The sequence below is a fragment of the Glycine soja genome, chromosome 17 (assembly GCF_004193775.1).
Source record: "Glycine soja cultivar W05 chromosome 17, ASM419377v2, whole genome shotgun sequence".
In the NCBI taxonomy this organism is placed as follows: Eukaryota; Viridiplantae; Streptophyta; class Magnoliopsida; order Fabales; family Fabaceae; genus Glycine; species Glycine soja.
In genome coordinates, this window is record NC_041018.1 from 41,489,860 (window position 1) to 41,513,699 (window position 23,840).

Consider the following 23,840-nt stretch of genomic DNA (forward strand, 5'->3'; position numbering starts at 1 on the left):
TAATAATTATATCTCATGAATTCATAAATTTTAATCAATTAAAAAATGCATCCATGTTTAAAAAAATATGTTAGAATATACTGTTATTACTCCTAATTTGTAATTAACTGATAATATAAAACTTGTTACATTATATAAAATGATCAAATGAAATATAAGTTCTTAAGAAATAACAAGTCCCAATGTTTACATTTTTAAAACTATAAGAAAAAAATAAAATGATGGGAAGCAAAAATGAGATTATAATTAAAGGAAGAATATGTGACGAGTGGAGATGGATGACGATAGATTGAGACAATGATGTAAGATATGATGCATTGCAGACATTGATATGCGATATTATCGTGTGTGGGAAGGGGGCATAGAAGATGGATCTGATTCTCAGATTATTTATTTAAGAGATTATCTGGCACCAGTTCTATCTCACCACTTCAATTCTTCTACTTAACTAGCATAAAAATCACGTTTGCAATTCTGCGTGTTCTTTCCCCACCCTTCATTATACGTACATATTCATCCACCCACCCTCTAGCTACCAATAAAATTGTTCACTTTCACTAATTAATTTTATAGTATGGAAATTGAAGAGCAAACGATGAAAATGATGATGAAGTCGTCGTCTAGGTTCAGACGTATCTGTGTTTTCTGTGGCACCAGCCCTGGCAAGAACCCCAGCTACCAACTCGCTGCCATCCAACTCGCCAAACAACTTGTAATGTCACAACTCAATTATTATTATTTCTCTCTTCTTCAATTCGGACAAAACCACCTTTATTTATTCTTTTAATTATTTAATTAGAATATATATGCACTCACATATCACACCACTCAATTTTCTTTCTTTAATTCTGATCGTGTGTGTGTACCAAATCAGAGTAAATATTCCCTTGGCTAATTAAAATTTGTATGAGTTGGAATAGTAATCAGGGAATCAATAAGTATTCATATTAATAATCTAGTAAGTAAAGATGAATAGACAATTGAAGGGCTATTATTTATTAAGAGTTTAATTAACTAGATTGATGATGATGATGATGTGGTAAGATCAAGAAGAAGAAATGATGAGAATTGGATATATATATATGCAGGTGGAGAGGAACATCGACTTGGTTTATGGAGGAGGGAGCATTGGGTTGATGGGTTTAATCTCACAAGTTGTGTTTGATGGTGGACGCCACGTGTTAGGGTAATTGGATCTTGTTTCCCTAGCTTAGCTATATGTTTCTGTACTTGTGATGTTCATATTAATATTATTATTGCAGGGTGATTCCAACAACTCTTATGCCAAGAGAGGTATTTTTATTTTATTCTATTTTTCATAAGTTTAGAAATGTTAATTGATGAGTGGTTTAATTTGGGTTAAATAAGATAACGGGGGAAAGTGTCGGAGAAGTGAGAGCAGTGTCAGGCATGCACCAACGCAAGGCAGAAATGGCGAGACAAGCCGATGCATTTATTGCGCTGCCAGGTACTCCATAATATAATAACTTCATTTCTTTCTTCTTCCACTTATGCATATACCTATCTATGTCACAGATTCTCACCTTTTCTGCGATAACTATCTTACCTTTTTTTTTTAACCGCACATTATTTTTTTTTTCTTTCAACAACATCATACTATTTATTATTTTTTTTTCTTATTTTCCTTTCTAAATATTAAGTAAGAATTGATTCCTATATTTAAATAAATAAAATCTATAGCGTATGGTCATAATTAAGCTATACTTTTTATTGATAATTCTTATTTTTCATTTAGATTTTTACTTTTTTTTTTCTCTTTTCATCTCTCTCTTTTAATATCTCAGTATTTGTGTAATGAATGATATAAATTTTATCTATAATTATAATTTATCTATTTATTTATAAGAAAAAAACTCAATAAAATTGTTACATGGGAACTTTTTTAATTTTTTTATCTTTTAAAATTAATTTAATTTTATATTTCATTTATTTTTCTATTAAAAATTTATATATATTCATGTATCTATTCCTTAATTATAATAATTATAATATTATATGCATGTGGATATGTTTCTTAAGCATCTCAAAGCATTTTATCCTTTGACCAATATAGAAAAGCTCTTGTTATTGCATATTTCATGAATTAATGACCAAGCTTTTCAATGACCGAGAACCTGGATCTACCATAAGTATATATAAAAAAGACTTTTAATATTATTATTATTTACGAAAATATATTTCTCAAATTCAAAAGGTGAAAGGTTAAGACTTAAAAGTAATTGAAAGACTAATAATAAAAATGCAGACATAAAACGTAACTGTAAAAAAATTAAGTTGAAAGTCGCATTGGTGACAAATGCTTTGTTTGAACTTTTATATTCAACTATATAGTAAATAAATTAGTTTGGCCTCCCTCTTCATCTAAGCTTAATTAAAAGCCTCTTCTCGCGCGCCTTCTATTTTCAAAACACTTAAAAATAATATATTTATTAAAGTGTTAGTAAATTTTTGTGGTCCCTTTTTATATTACGCACTGAATATTTTAAGATAAATTCAGATAGATTTTCACCACTGATTGTAATCAAATAAATAAAATAACTGCCTCTTTAATTTAGTGCTTGTTTAAACTTTTTTGGGGGTTTTCTTTTTTTTTTTTAAAGAAAAATCATATTAAATATATTTCTTTGGAAAACTCTTAAAATAACTATGTAGTTTTGAAAAAAAATAAAAATGAGTAATTTTATATAAAAATAATAATTAGGCGAAGTATCCTCTAAAAAAAATTAGGCGATAGTAACTTAAAAAATTGACTTTTCTTCTTTCTCGATCTTCATCTCTCTCCTTTCTCTTTCCTCACTTTCTCTCTTGTCATATATATATCTGCACTTTTTTATTTTTCTTTTAATAGTCTCTTTTAAGGAAAAGATGATAAAAAAAAATTCCACAATTTAAATTTTATTTTTGAAGTTCTCATAATTGTTTTTAAAAAATGGGGGCAAATATCCTCTGTTGTCCTGTGTTCCGCGCAGAGAAAATAGCTTCTAAATATATCTTTATCAATAACGAATCATAACTGTCAACTGTATGCTGCAATTAGTAAGATTCCTGCCGTGGTTTTGATTTTATTATGCATTATTGCATTTGCATAGTTATAGAATGATATATATATATATATATATATATATATATATTGCATAGCTATAGAAAAAGCAAGTGCACTTTAATGTGCAAAAAAGAAAGAATATAATATACTGATTTTATTGGAAATTTGTATTCCTTTAGGTGGATATGGCACCCTGGAAGAACTACTTGAAGTGATCACCTGGGCTCAACTAGGAATCCACGATAAACCCGTAAGATATTGAAAATCAAATCCCTTCATGCGTTTTGTTTTTAATATATTAAATATTACTAATACTTAAGGAAGAGGAAGTGCTAGAAAATATAAATTCCTTAGTGGAAGTGTACCTAAAGTCCGTAGAGTAAAACATTATATTATTGTAAGTTCGTATAGAAGAAACATTACTTTTGGGCACGTATCGAAAAGACTAAAACCCATTACAAATGTGACACTCACACACTAGAGCCGTTTAATATATAATCGAAAACACTTTTTTTATTTTGATTTGTGTCATATCCCTAGCTCACATCACATGTAAAATACAATAAGTTAGTTTCGAAATTAAGTGTTAACTAATATGGCATATTATATTATAATGGGTTGATGACGATAAAGAAAAGACAGAATCATTGGAAAGGGATAAGTGTGCAAAATGAATGATTAACGGGGAAATTAAATGAAGCAGGTGGGGTTGTTGAACGTGGATGGGTACTACAACTCGTTGCTGTCATTCATGGACAATGCTGTAGACGAAGGTTTCATTACACCCGCTGCCCGTCACATTATTGTCTCTGCCCAAACTGCCCAAGATCTCATGTGCAAGCTTGAGGTACCTACGTACAATGCAATTCCCAATTTTCCATTTTCAATCTCACATGCTCTAGCTAAATTTATTGTTTAATTTGCAAATCATACCTTCTTAAATCTCATTAAAATACTTCACAATGTTATTGTATTTGCACATTCATACATAACCATTCCCCTGTTTTCCTTCTATTTTTCTTGTCATTTCATGTGAGAAGGAGACCAAAGAAATCTAGGAGATAAAGAATATGAATATCTTTGGATAAGTTTTTCATTGAACACTTATAGAAAAAAAAAAGGATAAATATAGTTTTTCACATAGCTTAAAATTAATTTATACACTACAATTTTTAACAAATTAGAAGAAAAAAATTTCTATAAAAATTAAGTATAGAAGTTAATTTTAACTTATGGAACAAGTTCAACTTATTTTATCTTTTTTACTTATTTTATAGGCGTGCAGGGAAAAGTTTATACAAAAAAATAATAATTATATTTCTTTTAATTTTCTATAAATAGCATATGTTATTTTGTCTGATGTACAAAATATTCATTTTGAGTCTGATTAATGAATCCACAATTTTTAACAAAAAATATATATATATAATATCTATAGATGTGGCTAACATGCGATAACATAAACATATATATCCAATTTGATGTGAGTTGTTCATTTGATATCCACCTTGTTGCTGATTTTACCAGGAATATGTCCCGAAGCACTGTGGCGTGGCACCAAAGCAAAGTTGGGAGATGAACCAACAGTTATAAAAAAGTTAACACTGCAAATTACCAAATTCAGATACTTGTCGTTAACCAAGTCGAATCTACATATTTTCTCTACCCCATTAGAAAATAGCTTTCTCAATACAAATCAAGCCTTTTTTGGCTGACACTGTGTAATTGCGGATCAGAATCTGATCTGTATGATCAAAGAACGTAACACTAGAAAACTTCCATCATTAATTGTTGGTGCTTATAGATTCTGTGTTATATAGTAAAGCTTGCTTCAGTGCAGTCATGGGTACTTTCTAAATAGCTTTTTCAAACAATTATTCAGTTCTTATATCGATTAGCTATTTTTCTATTTTTTGTTCGTTGATAAAGTACACGCGTTTATATAAACTTTTGTGTATGAATTTGGAAATCTCTTATGCTATAATAACAAAAGTAATATGTAATAAATGTAGTTTAATTGGCAACATAAATTAAATCTGTGGAGAAAAAATTGTGAACCAATCCATAAAAGTACTTTGTGGGAAATATTGAGATCTCACCGAAAAATCAAAAGATTTTAATTATGATGATTAATTTTTTTAAAAATAACAATAAAAAAAGTAGTTTAAATCTACGATATGAAAGTTATTATAGTAATATTTTTAAAAATATTTCAGAAATAGATGCTCTAACATATTGTTTTTCTTACAGATGCTCTTACATATTGTTATACTATTTTAGTTAGCTGCTCAAACATATTGTTATAATATTTTACTTAGTTACTTACATCAAGGATGAATTGCAAAAAATAATTTAACTAATAAATACTTATGGTTAAATTACTTTCCGTGACACTAAGGTATTTGCAACTTTTTATTAGGTTTTTGAACTAATTTTTTAATTACCTATGTCATTAAACTTGTATTTATTTTTTAATTAGGTAATTTTGTCTAATTATCATTACAAACAAATAATTATTTGAGTAAGTTCTGTAAGTTTGTAGTAAGCTAGGTTGTTGTAAGGTGGAGCTTGAAAAGTTTGTGAAAAAATAATTGGGTTGAGTGAATCGGTAGAATTGATAATACTAACATGAAAAAAGTGAGAATATCGACTTGGATATGTAAGAATGTTCGTTACAAACCCAATGGATGACAATATTATACTTACAAACTAATTAGGTCTTGATATTTTTCATAACCACTGTTAGACAAGAGGATAAGTTAAAAAAATAAGTATTTCTTTCATTTTTATATATAAGATCCTATCACATCTTTTAAGAAAATTGATTAATTTAATTAGTGATATTAAATATTTCAATAATTTGTACCATTTCTTTCAAAATTATACTTAATCTTTTTGAAATTAATAACCTCTCTTTTCACTTCATTCTTTTTCACCTAATTATTCGTCTTTTTCAATTAATAGGAGAGAAAAAGAGTTTATCTCATTAATTTCTAACATTTATTATTTTTTGACTATTAATTAAATAATTAAGAGTACTTAAGAAAAAAATAATTAATAAAAAAGACAATTAAAAAAATAATCTTATAGAAAAGAATAAACAACTTTCTAAAAAGATTCTTATATTATATATATATATATATATATATATATATATATATATATATATATATATAAGAAATACAAATTATAGGACCCAAGTAAAAAAAAAAAAGCTTAAAACTGAATTAAAAATTATCAAATAATTAAGAATCTGTAAAATAATTTAACAGATACTTATTAAATAAATTTGTCAGTCAAAGATTTATATCATAAAATTAGATTCATTAACAAGTTATCCGATCTCGGCCTAACACTGATAAAATGTTTTGCCTTTAAGATAGAAAAATATAGTAACACAATTTAATAAAAAAAAATTGAACACACTTGTCATTAATTAAATATTTATAGATTTTTTTAATGAATTTCACTAGTATTTAATGAGTTTTTTCTTACTCCTAATTTTATGGTTTTTAATAAACTTTAAATCAATAAAAAAAAAAACATATTAGAGTCTCTGAATAGAATATTCTCAATGACTTCATCATAAGAGAATCGAATGATGCTGAAACAGTTGGTGCACATGTAACCAGATGGTCTAACTTTGATCACATGGTTCTAATTCTCATCTTCGTGGGAACACTTTATTATTATTCCACTTGGTTATTTGTTGACTTTAGGCATATCAAACTATTTTTGTAATTACCCACCCTTTTCACCTATCCGCGGTCAACACCACTGTACATTAAGTATTTTACGGAAGTTGCAACCATTAATTAGTAATGTGTTGTTGAAGACAACTTTTAATTAAAAGATTGATATGGAAAGGCAACGATTGTGACACATTGAAATAAATAAAGAAAATTTGAATTAGAGGGGGGGAGGTGCAATATTGACAGATGAACTTCCATCGGCATTTATGAGCACGAAATTCTGGATAATATGAATTGACATTGCTAGCTAGTATTATTAAGTGTATGATAGATGAATATTATCTTATAAATATTTTAAGCCAGTTCCATCATTATCCCTGTTTGTTTTCATCTTTTTCTGTTTTTTAAATAAATATTCAAATACAGAGTGAAAACTACATTTTTCTGTGTCTCATGGTGAACATCGAATAATCGGACCCACCTGCAATTTGTCTGATTAACAGAGTCGTACAACTTACCTAATTCCAGGTTTCCCAATTTTGTTCTTGTACCATTGGTTGAAAATGTTCAGAATTCAGACTGGTTGTGATTGGATCGATAAAAGCTAGATATAATTTCATTTGATTTAGAAATTGTTCATCGATCTCTAGTCTAAGGATGAGATATTCAAATAGAATTTATTCTAATTGATACAAGTTGAACTCCAGTTAATATATCTATAATTGTGTAAAAATTAGAGAAAGCATATCTAAGGTTTCAAAGCTCTGTTTATCTGACTCGTAATAATAAATATTTCTTATGTTATGAGGTGTGAATTGCATTTCTGAAATAAATCCTGCGATTTATGCTACTGTCAATTGTTAATGCTTTACTATCAGTTACAATATTTTTGCTATTGTATGGGTCTTGATACATGGTTTGGAAGGTTTTTGATTCTCATAGAATGTTATATTTGTAATCTTGTGATTGGATCCAGGTTTAGTAAGAGCAATCTATTTAAAGAAATAAATCTAACACATAAAAAATGAGATAATGTGTTAAAACACATGAAAATAAGACAATATAAAATTTTAAGATAAATACTTATAATTTTATTAAATAAAAAATTGTATTTGTTTGAGAAAAGGGACAAAGGACAAATTTAGCTTGTGTTATGGGGCAGCTGTCCCACTTAATCTTTAATTTTTCTTAATATAAAATACACATTTGCTCATTTAATTTAAAATGTAGTTAAAAAATTAATGTATAATATAATTATATAAGGATTGTCCCCACTAATCTAATCTATATAGGTAGGTAAGTATTGCCCCCACAATTTAAAATTTTTAGATCCATCATTGCATGGGAATACGTCAGAGAATTCAATCTTATAAAATTGTGGGTACAAAATATGAAATTTTATGATAAATATATATAATTTTATTAAACTGAGGAGGTATGTGTCCATCCTTATATACATAAATAGGTTTGCCATTGATATTGAGTATTCACTTTGTTTATTATGTGGACCAAAGTTTTCTGGACAAGCTCTGTAACGCAAATGAATTAAAATATTTGAAATAACATCTATTAAAAATTAGAGAGAAGAAATAAAAAAAAATAACTATCATAAAAATAATTCATTTCATTTTGTGAATATTATTATATTTAAGTTTAATTAAAATCAATTAGAGTCAATTTAATAATAGAGATTTGGGTAGTTTGCACAAAATACTATATTGAAATTTTATTATTGTCATTATATATAAAAAAAAAAAGAGTCCAATTACCATCTTCTAACATGGATATTGAGAATTTGTCCCTGTTTTGCTGCACAATAAAATGCCAATAAATTCATACTTATCTTTTTATTTCCGTGTTTTTTCTATTAAAAATAATATTTACGAGAATAATAATTGAAATTGAACAAAACAACTGATGGTGACCATATCCATTGGTACCACGTGTATAAAACAAAACAAAATGAAAGGACAAAGTAAGTGACAACCGACAAGGGCTGGTGAATGGCCCCTGCCCCTGTTAAAACTTAAAACTTTAATTGGTGTTCTTGAAGAGACGTAGCTCTAAGAGAATTATAATTCTAATTATGATTTACAACACTTCAGAATTTCTTTATCATGAGCTATATTGATGTTGGCAGATAAAGGCCTAAGGACAATGAACCGGTGGGTTCTCATGTGCTCATGGCGTTCCACTATTAGAATTAGAGTCAATTATTCCATACTCTTTGAGTTTGAGGTATCTTAATTTTCTCTTGATACTGGCTTTTTTAATATATTACTATTTTTTTTTTATCGAAATCCTAAGTTCGAATGGTAATTTATCTTTAAAATTTGTCATATGAACTGAATTTGATCCCAATATAAAGTATTCATTTTTTTAATTCATTAAAATATATTACACTGGTACCTCTTATTTATTTAAAAATATTGTATTATATATCTCTACTAAGACAATTGTTGTAAACATTAAAAGTTATGCATAATCTCAAAATTTTCAAAGAATATCAATGGTTATTCTTCGTCTTGTTATTTTTTCGAATTGGCCCAATATAGGTTCTAAAACACCTCAAATGCACGTTATTGTAAGACTCTTACACTTCGTTTAGAATGCAAGAATATGCGGAGAAGGGATAGAAAATAGAGGGATACACATTTATTAATAAACATAATTTTATAGTATATTTGAGGAAACAGACGATTCTTTCTTTAAAAGTCTTTCACTATAAATTTATATGTTAAATTTTTATCAATATCAAAGATTAATTATAGAATAAATTATAAATAAAAAGTGATGAGTTTGAATAAAAAGTAAAAATTGAAAAAAGTAAAATTTTGAAAAGAAATAAAAATTGAAAAATGTAAAGGATTTAAAGGAAAATAAGAATTAGAATTGAAATGTTGGTTAACAACATTATCTTAACCCGTCAATATGTGAGCGTCGCATGGATTTATGAACATTGTGTGAAAGGTGTTACATATTTCAACTCTTATTACAATGGTACAAATTATTATTTATAGACAATAATTCATAATTACTCATAAATTCTAGTAACTTTCGGTCATCTTGTTCATTATCAATGATTTTTGTCTTCAATCTTTAGCTTTGTCAATGGTAGTTGTTAAGAGGAGCGGACCAATGAAAAAAATTAAGGAAACCATATGGTAACTTAGATAACTTTATAATAAAATTCTACATTAATTATTTATTTATAAGAAAAATATTCAAAATTTATCTATTAAAATGAATTTCGATGAATATTGTGTACAACTTATTAATATTTCTTATTATTATACCATGTTTTTGTATGAAATACTTACCGATTTTGTTGATAACTAAGCTTAGTCAAAAAATTTAATTGTCCATCTTTATTGGGTCTCTTCTCTTAATCACATTTTTTATTTTATCCACATAATTCCATCCTAAGATCTTGTTTGAACCCACTATTACTCAAACCAACAATATATTAATGTATAACTTAATATTTGATTTATTTTTCTATAATCAATGTCTTCAGATAAAAATAATTAATTTAATATTAAATATAATATATATATATATATATATATATATATATATATTAAAAAATAAAATTTAAAAAATCAGAGAGACCAAGGCCCCTCACCTATACCTTAGTTCATCCCTTCGTCTCTCTTAATCATCCAACATATCTTATATCTACCCATCTTTCTTGTAATAACATTAATATTAATATATTTTCTTTTGGCCGATCAATAAAAAAAAAACTATACTTGAGTATAAGACTTGTTTTTCGCCACCTTCAATCAATTATTACATATTAAACAAGTAGTAGTTGTAATCTTTAGATTTAGAAGGAACAATTGAGCAAATGTGAAAAGTTGATAAAAATCATTCAAAAGAAATAATAATAATAATAATAATTAAAACACCCTTTGCCCCCATGACTTTCAATTCATTTCGTTTCCATAGCTTTGTTTTCCTCTTTATTAATTTCTGGTTTTGGATAAACATCAACAGCTTGATAAAGTATATATCCCATGGAAATGGGAATCACACGCATTTTGTGATCATCAGTCTTTCAATTTTTCCTTTTTCTCCTTGTCAAAAGATTAAAAGAAAGGTAAAAGAAACTAATAACGGATTTAAGCATTGATAATAATAGCGACCTTAATGACGCAATTAGTATTGGTCGATGTCCCACAAAAGTTTGTTTGTAATTGAAGTTCGAACCATTGCGTAGCTTTTTCCTTATGTACACGTGTTAATGAACTATGATTCCAATATTTTCCCCATCAATTTCTTGTCAAAACATTAGTCGAACTTTGAAAAATGTATAGCCATCGAAATAGAAATAGGAATCCATTCGCGCACTGTGAGTTGTGATAAAAGAGACAAACGGATTCACGCTTTGAAAGTTCAGGCAGTTTCATGAACGTACTCAAATTCAAGAATATGGGACCTCCACGCAAATTTTACACTAAATTCAACAATTATTCTTCTGAATGTTAACATGCATGAAAGTAAACAATTATTCTTTTGAATCACTCACGTACCTTATTCTCTGGTTTCAAGGAATTAGAGAGGTGAGGAGAGGAGAAGATTATTAATATTTTGAACTTTGTTTAATTTAGTATTTAAATTTAGATGGGAGAAAAAAAAATAAAGGGATTAAAATCTCTCTTTTGTTTTTACTAACTGAAAGACATTTACCGCCACATTTGTTTATCTATATTTTATATTTTTTTTCGTAAGGTGTAAAATTTGATATTTTATTTTAGTTTCTTTTCTTATACATTTTTTTATATACAATGACGATATAATAAAATTTGAAACTTGGTGAATGAATGGGATTAATTTAAGACTTTTTTTTTTCAATTTAAGACATTTTTTACTGCAATTTTCTAGTGGATTCTTAAAATAATGTTTTGTTTTTTACAATAGTGGTACTGCGAGGTTTGATTCTAAAACACCTTACAATTAAATGATCAAAATTCTCTACTGTTACTGTCAGGTCAACCTTATATTCATTTTAATAGTATTTTTTTAATCTATTAAAAATACTAACTTATTTGAGGGAAGGAACAATGTATTTTGTTAAGAGGGTTAGTGAGGTAACTATATGACCTATGGGAAGTTGAAATATGGGAAAATTCTGACTTTTTCTCTTTTGATTTTTTCGCTTCTTAAAGTTAATATAGATATTTAGTAATTAAAGTTAGTAATAGGAGCACACGGTTATAATTCTTCTTCAATATGAATATTCTTCCACTATATAGAAGAATAATAGTAGGGTTAGAATAATGTGTTTACAAAATTGTCTCACTCTAGTGTGGTCCACTCAAGCTTGAGGATAGAAACTTCCCAAACTATTTATCTTATCTCTCAAAGAGGCTCTCTAACTTGAATGAAGACTCTTACCCTTATTTATACTACTCCACCTCCACAATGAATGGTGGAGATTACTTATATCCTATGGTGGAGATTAATTCTCTAGAATACTTCACACATTCTAGGAGTTTCTATACTCTTTTACTCCATTCTATATCTTTCCATACTCTTCCATAAGATTTCAGAGATTTTTACAAGCTTCTAGAGAATTTTACACTGCTCTAGAGTTCTCTAAAACATTCTAAAAAATTCTACACTTTTTTAAAAAACTCTAAATTTTTTTAAAACCTTTTCAATTAAGGAGGAATCCTAACAAAACAAAGTGTAATTAGCCTATTTGTAGAATTAAAAAGATAAAAAAAAATAAGAAAAAGTGTACAGAAAACGAACCTATCATATCTATTATTGTTAAGATTATATTTTATTTTTAATATTGAGATATTTAGAGCAAAATAAAAAAAATGATTTATAATTTTTCCAGGGCAGTAAAAAAAATATTTTCTAAATATTATATGCTTATACTCTCATTTCTTTAATTGATACTCATAAAAACATTATAATTTATTATTATTTTTCATTCTCTTTGGTGGAATTTATCCTGGAATTGAAAATGGTCGTGCTATAAAATTTGTATTGTACATTTAAACACTAAAAGTATAGTATGTAATATGGTACTTGTAAAGGAATTATAGTGACATATAATATTAAATTATTAATACAATTTTAAGAAATTACTAATCTCTTAACAAATTTTTGGAAACACTCATGAGCATTACCATGGAAGTACAACACTTAAACTGTATACATCAATAGAAGAAATGAGAAAAGGGAGAGTTGAATCTAGTGAAAGGGAGTAATCTTCCACAACGTGTCAAATAAAAGTTTGAATCTTAATTAGATAATGCGTATATATTAAAAAAATTTAAAGGCAAATAATATTATTAAAAATGGTATTTTTGATGATACAATGGGGAATAAGAAAAAAAACATTGAGGTAATAAAAAAATAAAATAGCACATCTTTCTTCTGATCCAAAAATAACAGATCAGAATTATAAAGTCCAACGCGTGGGTGGGCTCAATATTTGGTGACTGTCCAGTCCAAATTACATGGAACTTTCATTTGGGTTCATAACTAACCACCCAAAAAAATATCTTTTACAAAATAATTTAAAATTAATAACTTATTCATATATTCAATCTATGATTATTAGCATGGTATTTTAAATCTATTTATTAAATTTATGATTTTTATTTAAATTTTTATATATAAAAAATATATTATTAGATTAAAATTAATTATAATAAAATCAAAAATAGAAATCTACTTAATGTAATAATTATAAAAAAAAAGTATAAAAAAACATTAAAAATATATTTTTAATTTTTTAAAAAAACTTAGGTGATACAAATTTATAATCCGTATGTTTATTAGAAGGGATCATTTTAAAATATTTGAAAAAATATTGGGTGCAGAAGTTTTTTTTTAATATGTAGGAAGAAAATCCCAAAAATAACTATTTCATTTAAACTTTTAAATAATTATTACTTTTCAAAATATAAACAAAAATATAAAACAGAAAAATGTAGCCAAAACATTGTTTTGACTTTAGTGATTTTAACTGTTTCACCCAATATTTGTATTTTTTTTCAACAAAATTGTTTTTTTATTGTAATTATAATTTTTAAAGTTAATTATGAAATTCTATTATCCAATAAATAAATAGCGTAGAAAACTGGCACACCATAGAGGGAAGGAACTGTGAAACCACCCAATCGAATCACGACACGTTTCCTTCCGCATAATTAATAAATATTAATATTCCATAATTTCCTGGGTTGAAAAATTTAATTAGAAAAATTTGATAATGCTCTTTGTTGGGCGATTCGATTGAGTGCGTGTTTTTTGTGTGTGGAGAATGGATATACAGAGTTCAATTTGAGAAAGAGGATTCGCCATTTCAATTCTCTCTCTCTCTCTTTCAATTCGCAGGTGAGTTTCCACAGTTACCGCGCTTCTTTCATTCCGATTCTGATATATTATATAAAATCATCGATCCCCATTGTCCCTTCATCAATTTTTTCACCCTCTTAGGGTTTTAATTTTCATTCGATTTTTGCCCTTTTACTTATGTGAGTGTCTGTAATTTTGTTGATAGGCATTGCCATTTTACTTAATCACTGACCACGGCCTTCAAAAAGGGTTTATCTTTCATTCCATGCAGTGCTGCTTTTTCATTCGTACTTCTATTTTGGATCACTATTTATAATATTTCCATTTCAATTTTTACTTTGAGACATTAGAAATCTGGATAAAAAAATTTATTTTTTATTCAATTTATGGTGCTGCTATTCACGTTGTCTTTGTGTTTGTAAAACATGCAGAGAGGTTCAGTTTGTGTCATGTGCATACAGCAATCGGATTGTTTGGATCAGAAGTCAATTCGAGGTGAAAATTACCAAGCTTTTGTTCTGTTTGTTATGTACCCATCTTTTTTTTTTGTTCTGTGAAAGGAAGTTATATTATGATTTTTTTAGGTTTGATTACTCATTTGATCCTTATATTTGTGCTAAAAACTCTTAGTCCCTATATTAGCATTCTTTTTTAATGTTTTAGTCCTTGTTGTTGGTCTTCAGGCTATGCGAAACCACCACAAAATGGGGGCATAACGACTAAAATGGACAAGAATTGCTTGTATTGGGACTAAAATGTAGAGTTTTAAGGTATATGGACTAAAACAAAAAGTTTGCACCGGATAGGGACCAAATGATTAATTAAACCAATTTTTTTTATGATACCTGTCACAGAATAGATTAGTAGAATAACACATGACTGTCTGACAAGATTCTTTATATGAGAGTGTCTGATAGTTACTTATCGCGAATCGAACCGTATCGTGAATCGTAAGATTTGTGATCAATAATAAAACATGTCATATACAACTAATAAAGACACATAAAAGCACAAAGTGATGATCAATAACTAAAAAAAAATAACTCTAGGAGCATTTTAACATAAATAAATGTACCAAAAATCAAAACACACCCATATATATTAGCATTTAGAAGTCAAATAGCTAACTAAGTGACATGTAAGCTTCAAAACAAACAAACATCCAAATCATAACGGCCGCAATGCCAAAAAAACAGTGGTTGCTGCTGCGCAAATTCAGGCAGTATAGCCTCCCAAAAAAACAGTGGCTGTTGTTGCACAAATTCTGCAAGAAGCAACTGCTGCTGCACAAATTAATAAGTGTAAAATACAGTTATTTATTCAGCAAACAGAGGGACCATCAATGTGTAATGGTAGCACAATAAAATTCAAAGAAAAGGAGAAAAGAAGAGTGGCTCACTCTGTTTTGTCGATACTCAGGAGGAACAAAGAACAAGTGAATAAATGAAGAGGAGACGACAATGAATGAAAAAGTGAAGAGACAGTGGGCCTCCCTGCGTCAGATTGGTTTGTCCCAGAATCGCACGATTCATGTGCGGGATGTGATTCAAGCAATTCATGTGTGATCCGTATTGCCAAGGCCATGAATCATATCATATTGCATGTATCATATCGTGAATCGTATGATACTGATAACAATGCCTAGGATCCATGAACTCCAAGCAACCGAGAGAACTATTGTCTGCATGGTCCTTTCATTGCCCCATGCAAGAATCTCTTGTTGATCATAGGCCATGGATAAGGGATGTCCGTTTTGTGATGAACTTTTGACTGAATGTGTGACTTCAGTATTTGTGAATATCATTTATTTTCTTCCTTTTCCCAATTAAGCCAGATAGTGCATCAACATGTATTCTATTTCTAGTTTTCTAATTTATTTAGTCAGCTGCCAGTTAAATTCTTATGTGTAGTGTTTTTCTGAGCTTGAGTCTTTCAGATGTTGGAGGTCTTTCTATGTTATTGCACGTGTGTCTTTTTCTTTCCCTTTTCTCTTCATATAATATAATATGGTTATTCATAATATGAAAAAGAAAGCTAGGAAAAAAAGGCAAAAGGATGTGAAATATGAGGCCTTTTTTCTTTCCTCATTTTCTTGCTCAATTAGCTTTAGTGTAACCATTGTCAAACTGATGCTAGTGGTATTTAAGTCCTCACTATTTCATACACCTAGTATCCTCCATGGCCCACTTATTAGTCTCTACTATTATTCTTTAAAAAAAAAACAGAGATTGTCCCAAGTTTCCCCTTTTTGAGAATGTTAATGAGTAAACTATTGAATTATACGTGTTTGTGCAGGTGTAGATGGAACTTGAAGCAAGTAATCAACCCAAGCAAGAGCGTTCAAGGACAAGATGGACAGCATCCCTTGACAAGATATTTGCAGACTTGGTTGTCAAGCAGATTCAACTGGGGAACAGACCAAACAATGTTTTTGACAAGAAAACATGGAATCACATTCGTGATGAGTTTAATAGGCAAACAGACCTTAATTTCAACAATAATCAATTGAGGAAGCATCTAGATGTTCTTCGGACTCGCTTCTATAATTTGAAATCTGCTTATGATCAAAATAATGACTTTGTAATGGATGATTCCTGTTGCATTGGCTTTGAACAGTGGGAAGATATAGGGGTAAATTCCTTTCATTGTAGCAACTTTTTCCTCTTTATTTTTAATCTGAACTTTGCTAGGTTTTGTGTACAGGTGCAGCCTAGGAATGAAACTGTTAAAGTGAAAGATTGTCCAATATATGAGCAACTCTGCACAATATTCATAGATTCAGCTGCTGATGGGAAATATGCCCAATCTAGTCATTACGAAGAGTTGGACAAATCTATCGGAGCAGATGCAACTGGCTTTACTCCATGTCCAGAAGCTAAGGTCTCACATTATGTAAACCCATCAACATCAAAGTTTATTCCAGGGAATATCTCAACTGCTGAGAAGCTGACCAAGAATTCTATAGATAGGAAAAGGAAACGATCATGTGAGACGCAAACTACTAGTCTGGATCAAGACACCTGCAATGCTATGGCAGAAGCCTTGTTAGGTATGGTTGCTGTTTCAAGGTTAAGGGCAGTTGTTTCAAGTGTAAGTGATGATAAATTCTCCATAACAAACTGCATTAAGGCTCTAGATGAGATAGAAGGCATTGATCAACAGCTCTATTTTTCTGCCCTGGATCTCTTTGAGAACCCTAGCTTAAGGGAGACATTCATTTCCTTGAAAAGTGTCAAGATACGGTTGACATGGTTACAAGGAAAATGCAGCAAAACTCCCTTCCATTAGAACAGACTTAAAGCCATTTTGAAATCAACTGTAATTACTTAGTTATAAATACTTCGTTTAGTATACCCTTCTTTTTGTTTGACTGTAAGTAATCGCATTTGAAGTTTTAACTCTTGCAACAAGTGGTAGTTGTTTACAAGTGTTATTTCATCTGAACTTTACTTGCATAGTTATTTCTTCAGATATGACTTTTATGAACCATTTAGAGCATGTTTGGAAAAAAGATGAAAAATGACTTTTGAGGCAAAAGTATATTTGTAAAAGGATCAGAATTCTTGTTTTTGTTTTTATTTTCCTTTTATTCATTGGATCGTGCGTCGCAGTAATTTTAACTGCAAACCAAACAATCAAACATGCACTTAATTTGCATCTTTGTGACTTGCTGATTAAATGTAAACAAGTGCCAATTTAGCTCGCATCTTTGTGACTTCTGATTAAATGTAAACAAGTGCCAATTTAGGTCGCAAATGCCGTTAGCATGTTTTGTGAGTGTGATTTATGGACCTTTGGTTTGATACGGAATAGATATGCAGATTTAAATCATTTAATGTTTCACTTAGCATGTCCTATTTAATTGGGCGTGAACAGATATAACGTTTCTATGATGACCGTTCCTGAAATTTTTTGAATGAGAACAATGATAGTATTATTTTAAGAATTCAATCCATTTTGAAAATTATTTTATACAATATTTATGATTTATAAATCGAACCAATTTAGATCGAATTTGTAATTCTTTTTATTTCATATTTTAAAAAGAGGATAAATTATTAGATTTGATTTTTTTATTGTACATTCATATAAACCTAGAACAGATATTATAAATTAATATTTTGTGAGGGTGGGTCAATGTTATTTGTTTTGTTAATCCTTTAAAATTAGACTTTAATACTTTAACTATTTTAGACATTTTTTCATTTAAATATCTGTGAAATTAAGTCCTCTAAAAATTAAAAGACAGAAGTGCTAAATAAATAATTTGTAAATTTAAATATAATAATTTCATAGAATGATATATTGAGGTCACTTTAATTTAAAATGGTCCTTAATTTTTTTTAATTAACAAATTGATATCTAGTGAATTTGTAAAGTACTATATAAATAGTTTAGTATTTCTTTTCTAAAGTAAATTATAATAATCTATTTATTAACATATACTAATACAAGTAAAAAAAAAGACATTATTATTAATAAATTGTCAATAACTATTAATATAAAAATCTAATATTACATTTGTTATAGAGTTTAATTTTTATTCACTATTAGCATAAATAATTTTACCTTATTAACTAATTAAAAATCATCTTAATATAACTTTAAAATAATTATTATAAAATTTAATTTTAAATGATTCATAACAATCTAAACAATACGTTCCAATTAGCATCCACCAAAGAAAAAAATTAGTCATAAAGAACGCTTAATTACTTTCAAATATGAAGTCAATTTTCCTTTGTTTTTTTTTTTTCTGATTACTTTCCTTTGCTAATACCCTGTCAATTCAAGCTTGAAACTACTACTTGCTTCTTGTGTTACTTTCAGTCACTGCGCAGCCAAGGCCATTGCCTTCTTGCAAATATTATATAATTCAAACCCATCTTAACAGGCCTTAAAAAAGTAATTTAAACTTAATAAAAACGTAATAAAGAAAAGAAATTGAAATAACGAAATTTTTATCGAATGTGTTGATAGTACAATGTTTAAATTACATTGAATTATAAGATAATAGAAAACTAACATCAACTTATAAGCTCAAGGTACAAGCTGGCCTCTTCTACTGCCAAAAAAAATCATGTTTAACGCAAGTGATGAACTATCCTGAGTTCTTTTAAAAAAAAGTATAGTTTGCTAAGGTTTAACATAGTATAAACATAAACCACAGACAAAAGACAAGACCTGTCCAAATTCTTACAACAGGAGACATTGAACAATTGAATAAATTAATGCCTAGAAAACGTCAAATTTTTACACACATAGGCAACGAAAGTGAGTGGCCTAATATCATATGATCATCGATTGAAATGTAAACCAAATGAAAGCATCAACATGATTTTGACAGTTGTATTAGGTGTGTACACAGATCAAAGAAATTACACGAGTACAATAACCTCATACTTGGATACAAAATCGGCACCACTTATTCTTAGCTTGCCTCAGTCATCATCTTTGAATTCTCTGATTAATATGAAACACAAAACACTGGTTAACAATACAATTCAGAAGACTTCAACACTCTTCTATAATTATCATCAGTTTATAGCCAGATGTGATTTTACTAACCCAAGCAATGCTCAAGTTTTTGTTGAAGAAACTTATATGATGCAGTAATTTAAGGTTTCTCAAATCATTCATCCATCCTTTTATCCTCTTATATGTTGAATCATTCTTTATAGTTTGATTGCTGATTGACAAAATTGTCTTGGTATCACTAAATTTGTTCAATTAATAAATTATAGACCAAACTTAGATGAAGTTCCTTATGTTCTTTTCGTACTGCTTTACAATCAAAATTGTAATTTCTGTTTGGTAATCTGTGTAATAATGATTTACATTAAATGCCACATAAATTACTGAGTTAAAACTCTAATTTTGCCGAAAGCACTTAAAAAGAGCTGTATATAAATTGTCCCAACAGGCTGCAGAATTTCATACCTGCGGTCAAGGTAACGAGGTTGAATTCCAGATCCTTGACAAGTTGTGCATGTCAATGAACCAACACCGTCACAATTTATGCATCGAGACACCTCCTCCTCACCTCCACCAAGTTCAACTGTCACATTGCCATTTCCCAAGCAAAATCTGCATTTCTCTGGCCAAAGTGTAACAATTTCAAAGGAAAGAAGTTCAAATTTGTAAATATATGAAATAGCAGATCCATGGCTTGCTGCGGTGTTTTCTTCTCTTCTTCATTCTTATTAATTCAGTGCGGTTGAATTGTTTCCCTTTTCCATTCTTATAATTGATTGAAAATTTTCAGCCATTCATGGGGAAGACAAAGTGCCTGTGAGAATTAATTTTAATGCCATAGCACACACACAAAAAAAGACTTACTTCATTGTCTGGCACAAATTAAATAGTTTCAATTTGGCATCCTCATAAGCATCACGACCTTTTATTTTGTTGTATTTGGATTTGGAGGTTCAATTCCCACAGATGCTATTCATTCCAATTTCCCTATCCCCCACTAATAAGAACCTTGGGAGAACTATACCACAAAAGCTAGTTGTTATGGTTGGAGAGGCCAAGACATTATTATTATTATAAATCTCATACTTTCAATGTCACTATTTCAGGCATCACCGTCCACACACCGAGAGACATGTTGAAATGCTCTCATACCAATCTTGCAAGAACCACACCACAAAAAGCTAGTTGTTGTAGTTGTAGAGCCTTATACACCCCACACTAGAATTTCATACTTCCAATTTGAGACTCAAGTCTCACACCTTGCAATTGAATTCTAACACCCATCACCAGACCACATTAGTAAGTTTCATGATCAAAATTTTGACATAAGCTCTTATAAGATAAGAACACTTATTAACACAACACTTAAAGTTATTTAGCTGAACGCATCCTCATTCTACTACAATTACAATTACAATTACAAATTGTGACCTGCTTTAATAATGGTCAACATTGAAAATTTAATTTCCCTATAGAGTCCAAGCTTTAAGTATGAAAAATGATGAAGAGGAAAATACTTACGAGCGCCAGATCCATTGCATGGGAAACAGGGCTGTGTGTTTTCTCGCTTAGCCTGAAACAAAGAGAAGCTGTAATCAAAACCCAACTAGAATTGCCAAAACAATATTAGATTAGAATAAATAAAATAAATGTTATAGTGTGGAGTCAAAAACACTTCACAGCATTATCAATTTGGGTTTCATAGAACACTGGAATGCCAATCCCAACAGCCACACTAACAACACCTACACTTATAGCCACTACCTGAAATTAAAAACATTTTATAATTCAATATTGATTAAAACAACAAAAAGAAACAAGTAAAGAAGTGAAGGAGGAAGTAACCGTGTTTTGATCAAGGTCCAAAGCTCTAATGCGTGGATAAGAAGTGGGTTTTGGTTGAATATTTCTATTTGTAGGCTTAGAATATTTGAGAGGGCAACAAAGAAAGGAAGATTGCAACTTAGGCCGAGAAAGAGAAGGAGACAGTACTGTCATCTCTCTCTCACTTCAGTTTAATTTTCTGGTATGGTATGGTATGGTTATGGTATCTGAACTCAACTGAAAAATGAGAATTGAGGCAATGAAACTCCCAACAAACAACATCATCCAACCAAAAACTAGTGGCAGGAACTAAACGACCACATAGTCATTGTCCCATCTTCCACGTGGATCTATTATCATGAACCATGCATTCCAATTCCTTATCACCCCAAAAGCCCATAATTTATGGAAATTAAGCCCATGATCCAACAAGCCCATCATTTTCTTTTGCCACACTTTAATAAGATTAAGAAGAATAAGTTCAAGTCTAAACTCTAAAGAATTTTGTTTCAGCAGATAGGTAACTCGAAAACTAAAAGTGATTGTTTAGATTATAGTTTCTACACTTAAGTTTGGGTTAAATTTAAGTTTGAGTTTGCAAAAATATTCTGAGGACATGTTTGATTTTCCGTTCAACTTGTTGCAAGTTCAAAGAAAGATCTACGGGTCCAACATAAAATTTTAGTCTCACACATATTTCTAAGATATAATTAAACATGATCTCAAATTAATTTTACTCTTATACATACTTTTAAAACTTCTCAACGAAAACCCAAACATATCCTAAGTAATAACAAATTTAATGATAAAAAAATAACACACATTCCTTTTTAAATAGTTATATCACTTTAAGTTCCCTTTTGCCCTTAAGAATAGGTATGAGCAAGTATTATTTTTGTGGAGATCAAAATAAATTTTCCAAAAAAAAATTATTACTAAAAGTAAATATTTCCTTAGATATTTTATCAAGTTCAAAATAATAATAAAAAATTATTTCCATAATCATGTAACTAATAAAAGGTGTTAAATAAATATTTAAAATTTATTAATATTTTACACAATTAACTAGAAGTAACCATCTTTAATAGATGTATTAGAGGAGCAATGAGATTCAACTTTCACTCTTCCTTACACATAATTAGACTCTCAAACCTAAGATTTTTTTAAAATACCGATTTTAAAAAATGGTCTTTTAAAATTATTTTCCTTAATTAATAATTTGTAACGACTCCATCGATTTTGATCAAATTTTTTTGTGCCTTATATCCCGATGTCCTCCGAATAGTAATACATTGTCACATGCATGCACATAAATCTTCTACTCAATAATAGCCTTCTGTGCCATTTGCATTTTATTCTCAATAATAGCACTGCAAACACGTTGGAGTATTATTTGAACTAGTTCGATTGGGTTCGGTTTCTAATAGATTTGAAGTCCAAAATTGAACATTCCCACTACAACCCACATGAAATCGATTTTTCAACTCTCTCTGCCCAAAAACTCACCCCAAACATTTTTGTCGGATTAATTAGTCGGGTTAAGATTGAGTCGTCACAGATTCACGTCCACCTTTATTTTTATCACCATATTATTTGCTTTTCCCATGATTAGGGAAATGCTAAAAGCTTTTATTTTTTATTTTTTTTTTGTCATTATTTGAATATTCCACACTATTTAAGTGAGAGATTGATCTAATTTGGAGAAATGAAACTACTTAATTTAAAATTGGGTTATGTACGTAGGTTGAACTCTAACATTTTATTCAGGCTCCAGTCACATGATTTAAAGCTCACTATTAAAAGCCTTTTTAGAACAGTTTTTAAAGAGAAATAATAACTTTTTTTAAAAAAATCTCTTAAAATGTGATAAAAAAATAATTACTGTTATGTATCCATGAAGGAAAGAAGATAAACATCTTTTTTTTCTGAGATTCTTTATAAGGTAAAACAAGAAAAACTACGAACGAGTTGTGTATAATAAAACGAAAATGATGAGAGGATGGGCATTATATATATATATATATATATATGAGAGCGACAGGCCAACAAATAGACATAATTAGGTGGCACATGAGGGAATAACCAACATTGAACATTGATGTTGAACGTTGGCAATTGGTATCATGGTACATGATATCTATATTGAACATTCGTATGTCCCATATAACATGCAATGGAAATATGGAATGGTCACTCGTACCTTTGAGAAACGTAGAATCCAAGGCTTTCCTTCTTATTTTTCTTTTTTTCACCCCCACTTTTTTTTTCTCCTCTTGATGAGGAAACATCATCTTCTCCAATGTCCACATGGCTCCCTTTTCGTTTGGTTTTCCTTACCTTTTATGATATGTATATAATATTATTAATGATACCCTTATAGGGTCCCTTTGCCTTTCTGAAATATACTTGAGCCTTTTATTACATGAGAGTCTCTTTTCTTCTAACCTTTTACTTTTGATGTC

At 29.1% G+C, this 23,840-nt stretch overlaps 3 protein-coding genes across 7 annotated transcripts; 2 read left to right on the top strand and 1 right to left on the bottom strand.

The window, feature by feature from the left end:
* The first annotated feature begins 382 nt into the window (after nt 1–382).
* On the top strand, nt 383–4,938 carry LOC114392497 (cytokinin riboside 5'-monophosphate phosphoribohydrolase LOG1-like). 2 transcript variants are annotated; one of them, XM_028353655.1, is made up of 7 exons: nt 383–712; nt 1,089–1,186; nt 1,263–1,293; nt 1,369–1,468; nt 3,244–3,314; nt 3,765–3,911; nt 4,592–4,938. In XM_028353655.1, the coding sequence occupies exons 1-7, from the start codon at nt 575–577 to the stop codon at nt 4,655–4,657; spliced, it is 651 nt and encodes a 216-aa protein (XP_028209456.1). In that variant the 5' UTR covers nt 383–574; the 3' UTR covers nt 4,658–4,938. The 2 variants fall into 2 exon arrangements, with proteins under 2 accessions (XP_028209456.1, XP_028209457.1); XM_028353656.1 differs by having other exon boundaries at nt 426–712; nt 3,768–3,911.
* Nucleotides 4,939–13,959: 9,021 nt separating this feature from the next.
* On the top strand, nt 13,960–17,534 carry LOC114394092 (L10-interacting MYB domain-containing protein-like). Of its 3 annotated transcripts, none has more exons than XM_028355663.1 (5): nt 13,965–14,118; nt 14,285–14,366; nt 14,511–14,574; nt 16,375–16,710; nt 16,783–17,534. In XM_028355663.1, exons 4-5 carry the CDS (start codon nt 16,381–16,383, stop codon nt 17,365–17,367), a joined length of 915 nt encoding a protein of 304 aa, XP_028211464.1. In that variant the 5' UTR covers nt 13,965–14,118; nt 14,285–14,366; nt 14,511–14,574; nt 16,375–16,380; the 3' UTR covers nt 17,368–17,534. The 3 variants fall into 3 exon arrangements, with proteins under 3 accessions (XP_028211462.1, XP_028211464.1, XP_028211463.1); XM_028355662.1 differs by having other exon boundaries at nt 14,285–14,328; XM_028355661.1 differs by lacking the exon at nt 14,285–14,366 and having other exon boundaries at nt 13,960–14,118; nt 16,783–17,528.
* A 1,752-nt stretch (nt 17,535–19,286) lies between these two features.
* On the bottom strand, nt 19,287–21,667 carry LOC114391427 (protein disulfide-isomerase LQY1, chloroplastic-like). 2 transcript variants are annotated; one of them, XM_028352433.1, is made up of 5 exons: nt 21,400–21,662; nt 21,235–21,318; nt 21,076–21,127; nt 20,020–20,176; nt 19,287–19,542 (listed from the first exon to the last, which is right to left on the bottom strand). In XM_028352433.1, exons 1-5 carry the CDS (start codon nt 21,550–21,552, stop codon nt 19,521–19,523), a joined length of 468 nt encoding a protein of 155 aa, XP_028208234.1. In that variant the 5' UTR covers nt 21,553–21,662; the 3' UTR covers nt 19,287–19,520. The 2 variants fall into 2 exon arrangements, with proteins under 2 accessions (XP_028208234.1, XP_028208236.1); XM_028352435.1 differs by lacking the exon at nt 21,235–21,318 and having other exon boundaries at nt 21,400–21,667.
* Nucleotides 21,668–23,840: the final 2,173 nt, after the last annotated feature.

Excerpts from the sequence above, each read along its gene's own strand:
- LOC114392497 (XM_028353655.1), top strand. The coding sequence starts at position 575 with ATGGAAATTGAAGAGCAAACGATGAAAATGATGATGAAGTCGTCGTCT. Across the intron at positions 713-1,088 it reads TCCAACTCGCCAAACAACTT|GTGGAGAGGAACATCGACTT; the intron begins GTAATGTCACAA and ends ATATATATGCAG. Across the intron at positions 1,469-3,243 it reads TGCATTTATTGCGCTGCCAG|GTGGATATGGCACCCTGGAA; the intron begins GTACTCCATAAT and ends GTATTCCTTTAG.
- LOC114394092 (XM_028355661.1), top strand. The coding sequence starts at position 16,381 with ATGGAACTTGAAGCAAGTAATCAACCCAAGCAAGAGCGTTCAAGGACA. Across the intron at positions 16,711-16,782 it reads AACAGTGGGAAGATATAGGG|GTGCAGCCTAGGAATGAAAC; the intron begins GTAAATTCCTTT and ends TTTTGTGTACAG.
- LOC114391427 (XM_028352433.1), bottom strand. The coding sequence starts at position 21,552 with ATGACAGTACTGTCTCCTTCTCTTTCTCGGCCTAAGTTGCAATCTTCC. Across the intron at positions 21,319-21,399 it reads TGGACCTTGATCAAAACACG|GTAGTGGCTATAAGTGTAGG; the intron begins GTTACTTCCTCC and ends TTTTAATTTCAG. Across the intron at positions 20,177-21,075 it reads ATGCAATGGATCTGGCGCTC|AGAAATGCAGATTTTGCTTG; the intron begins GTAAGTATTTTC and ends CACTTTGGCCAG.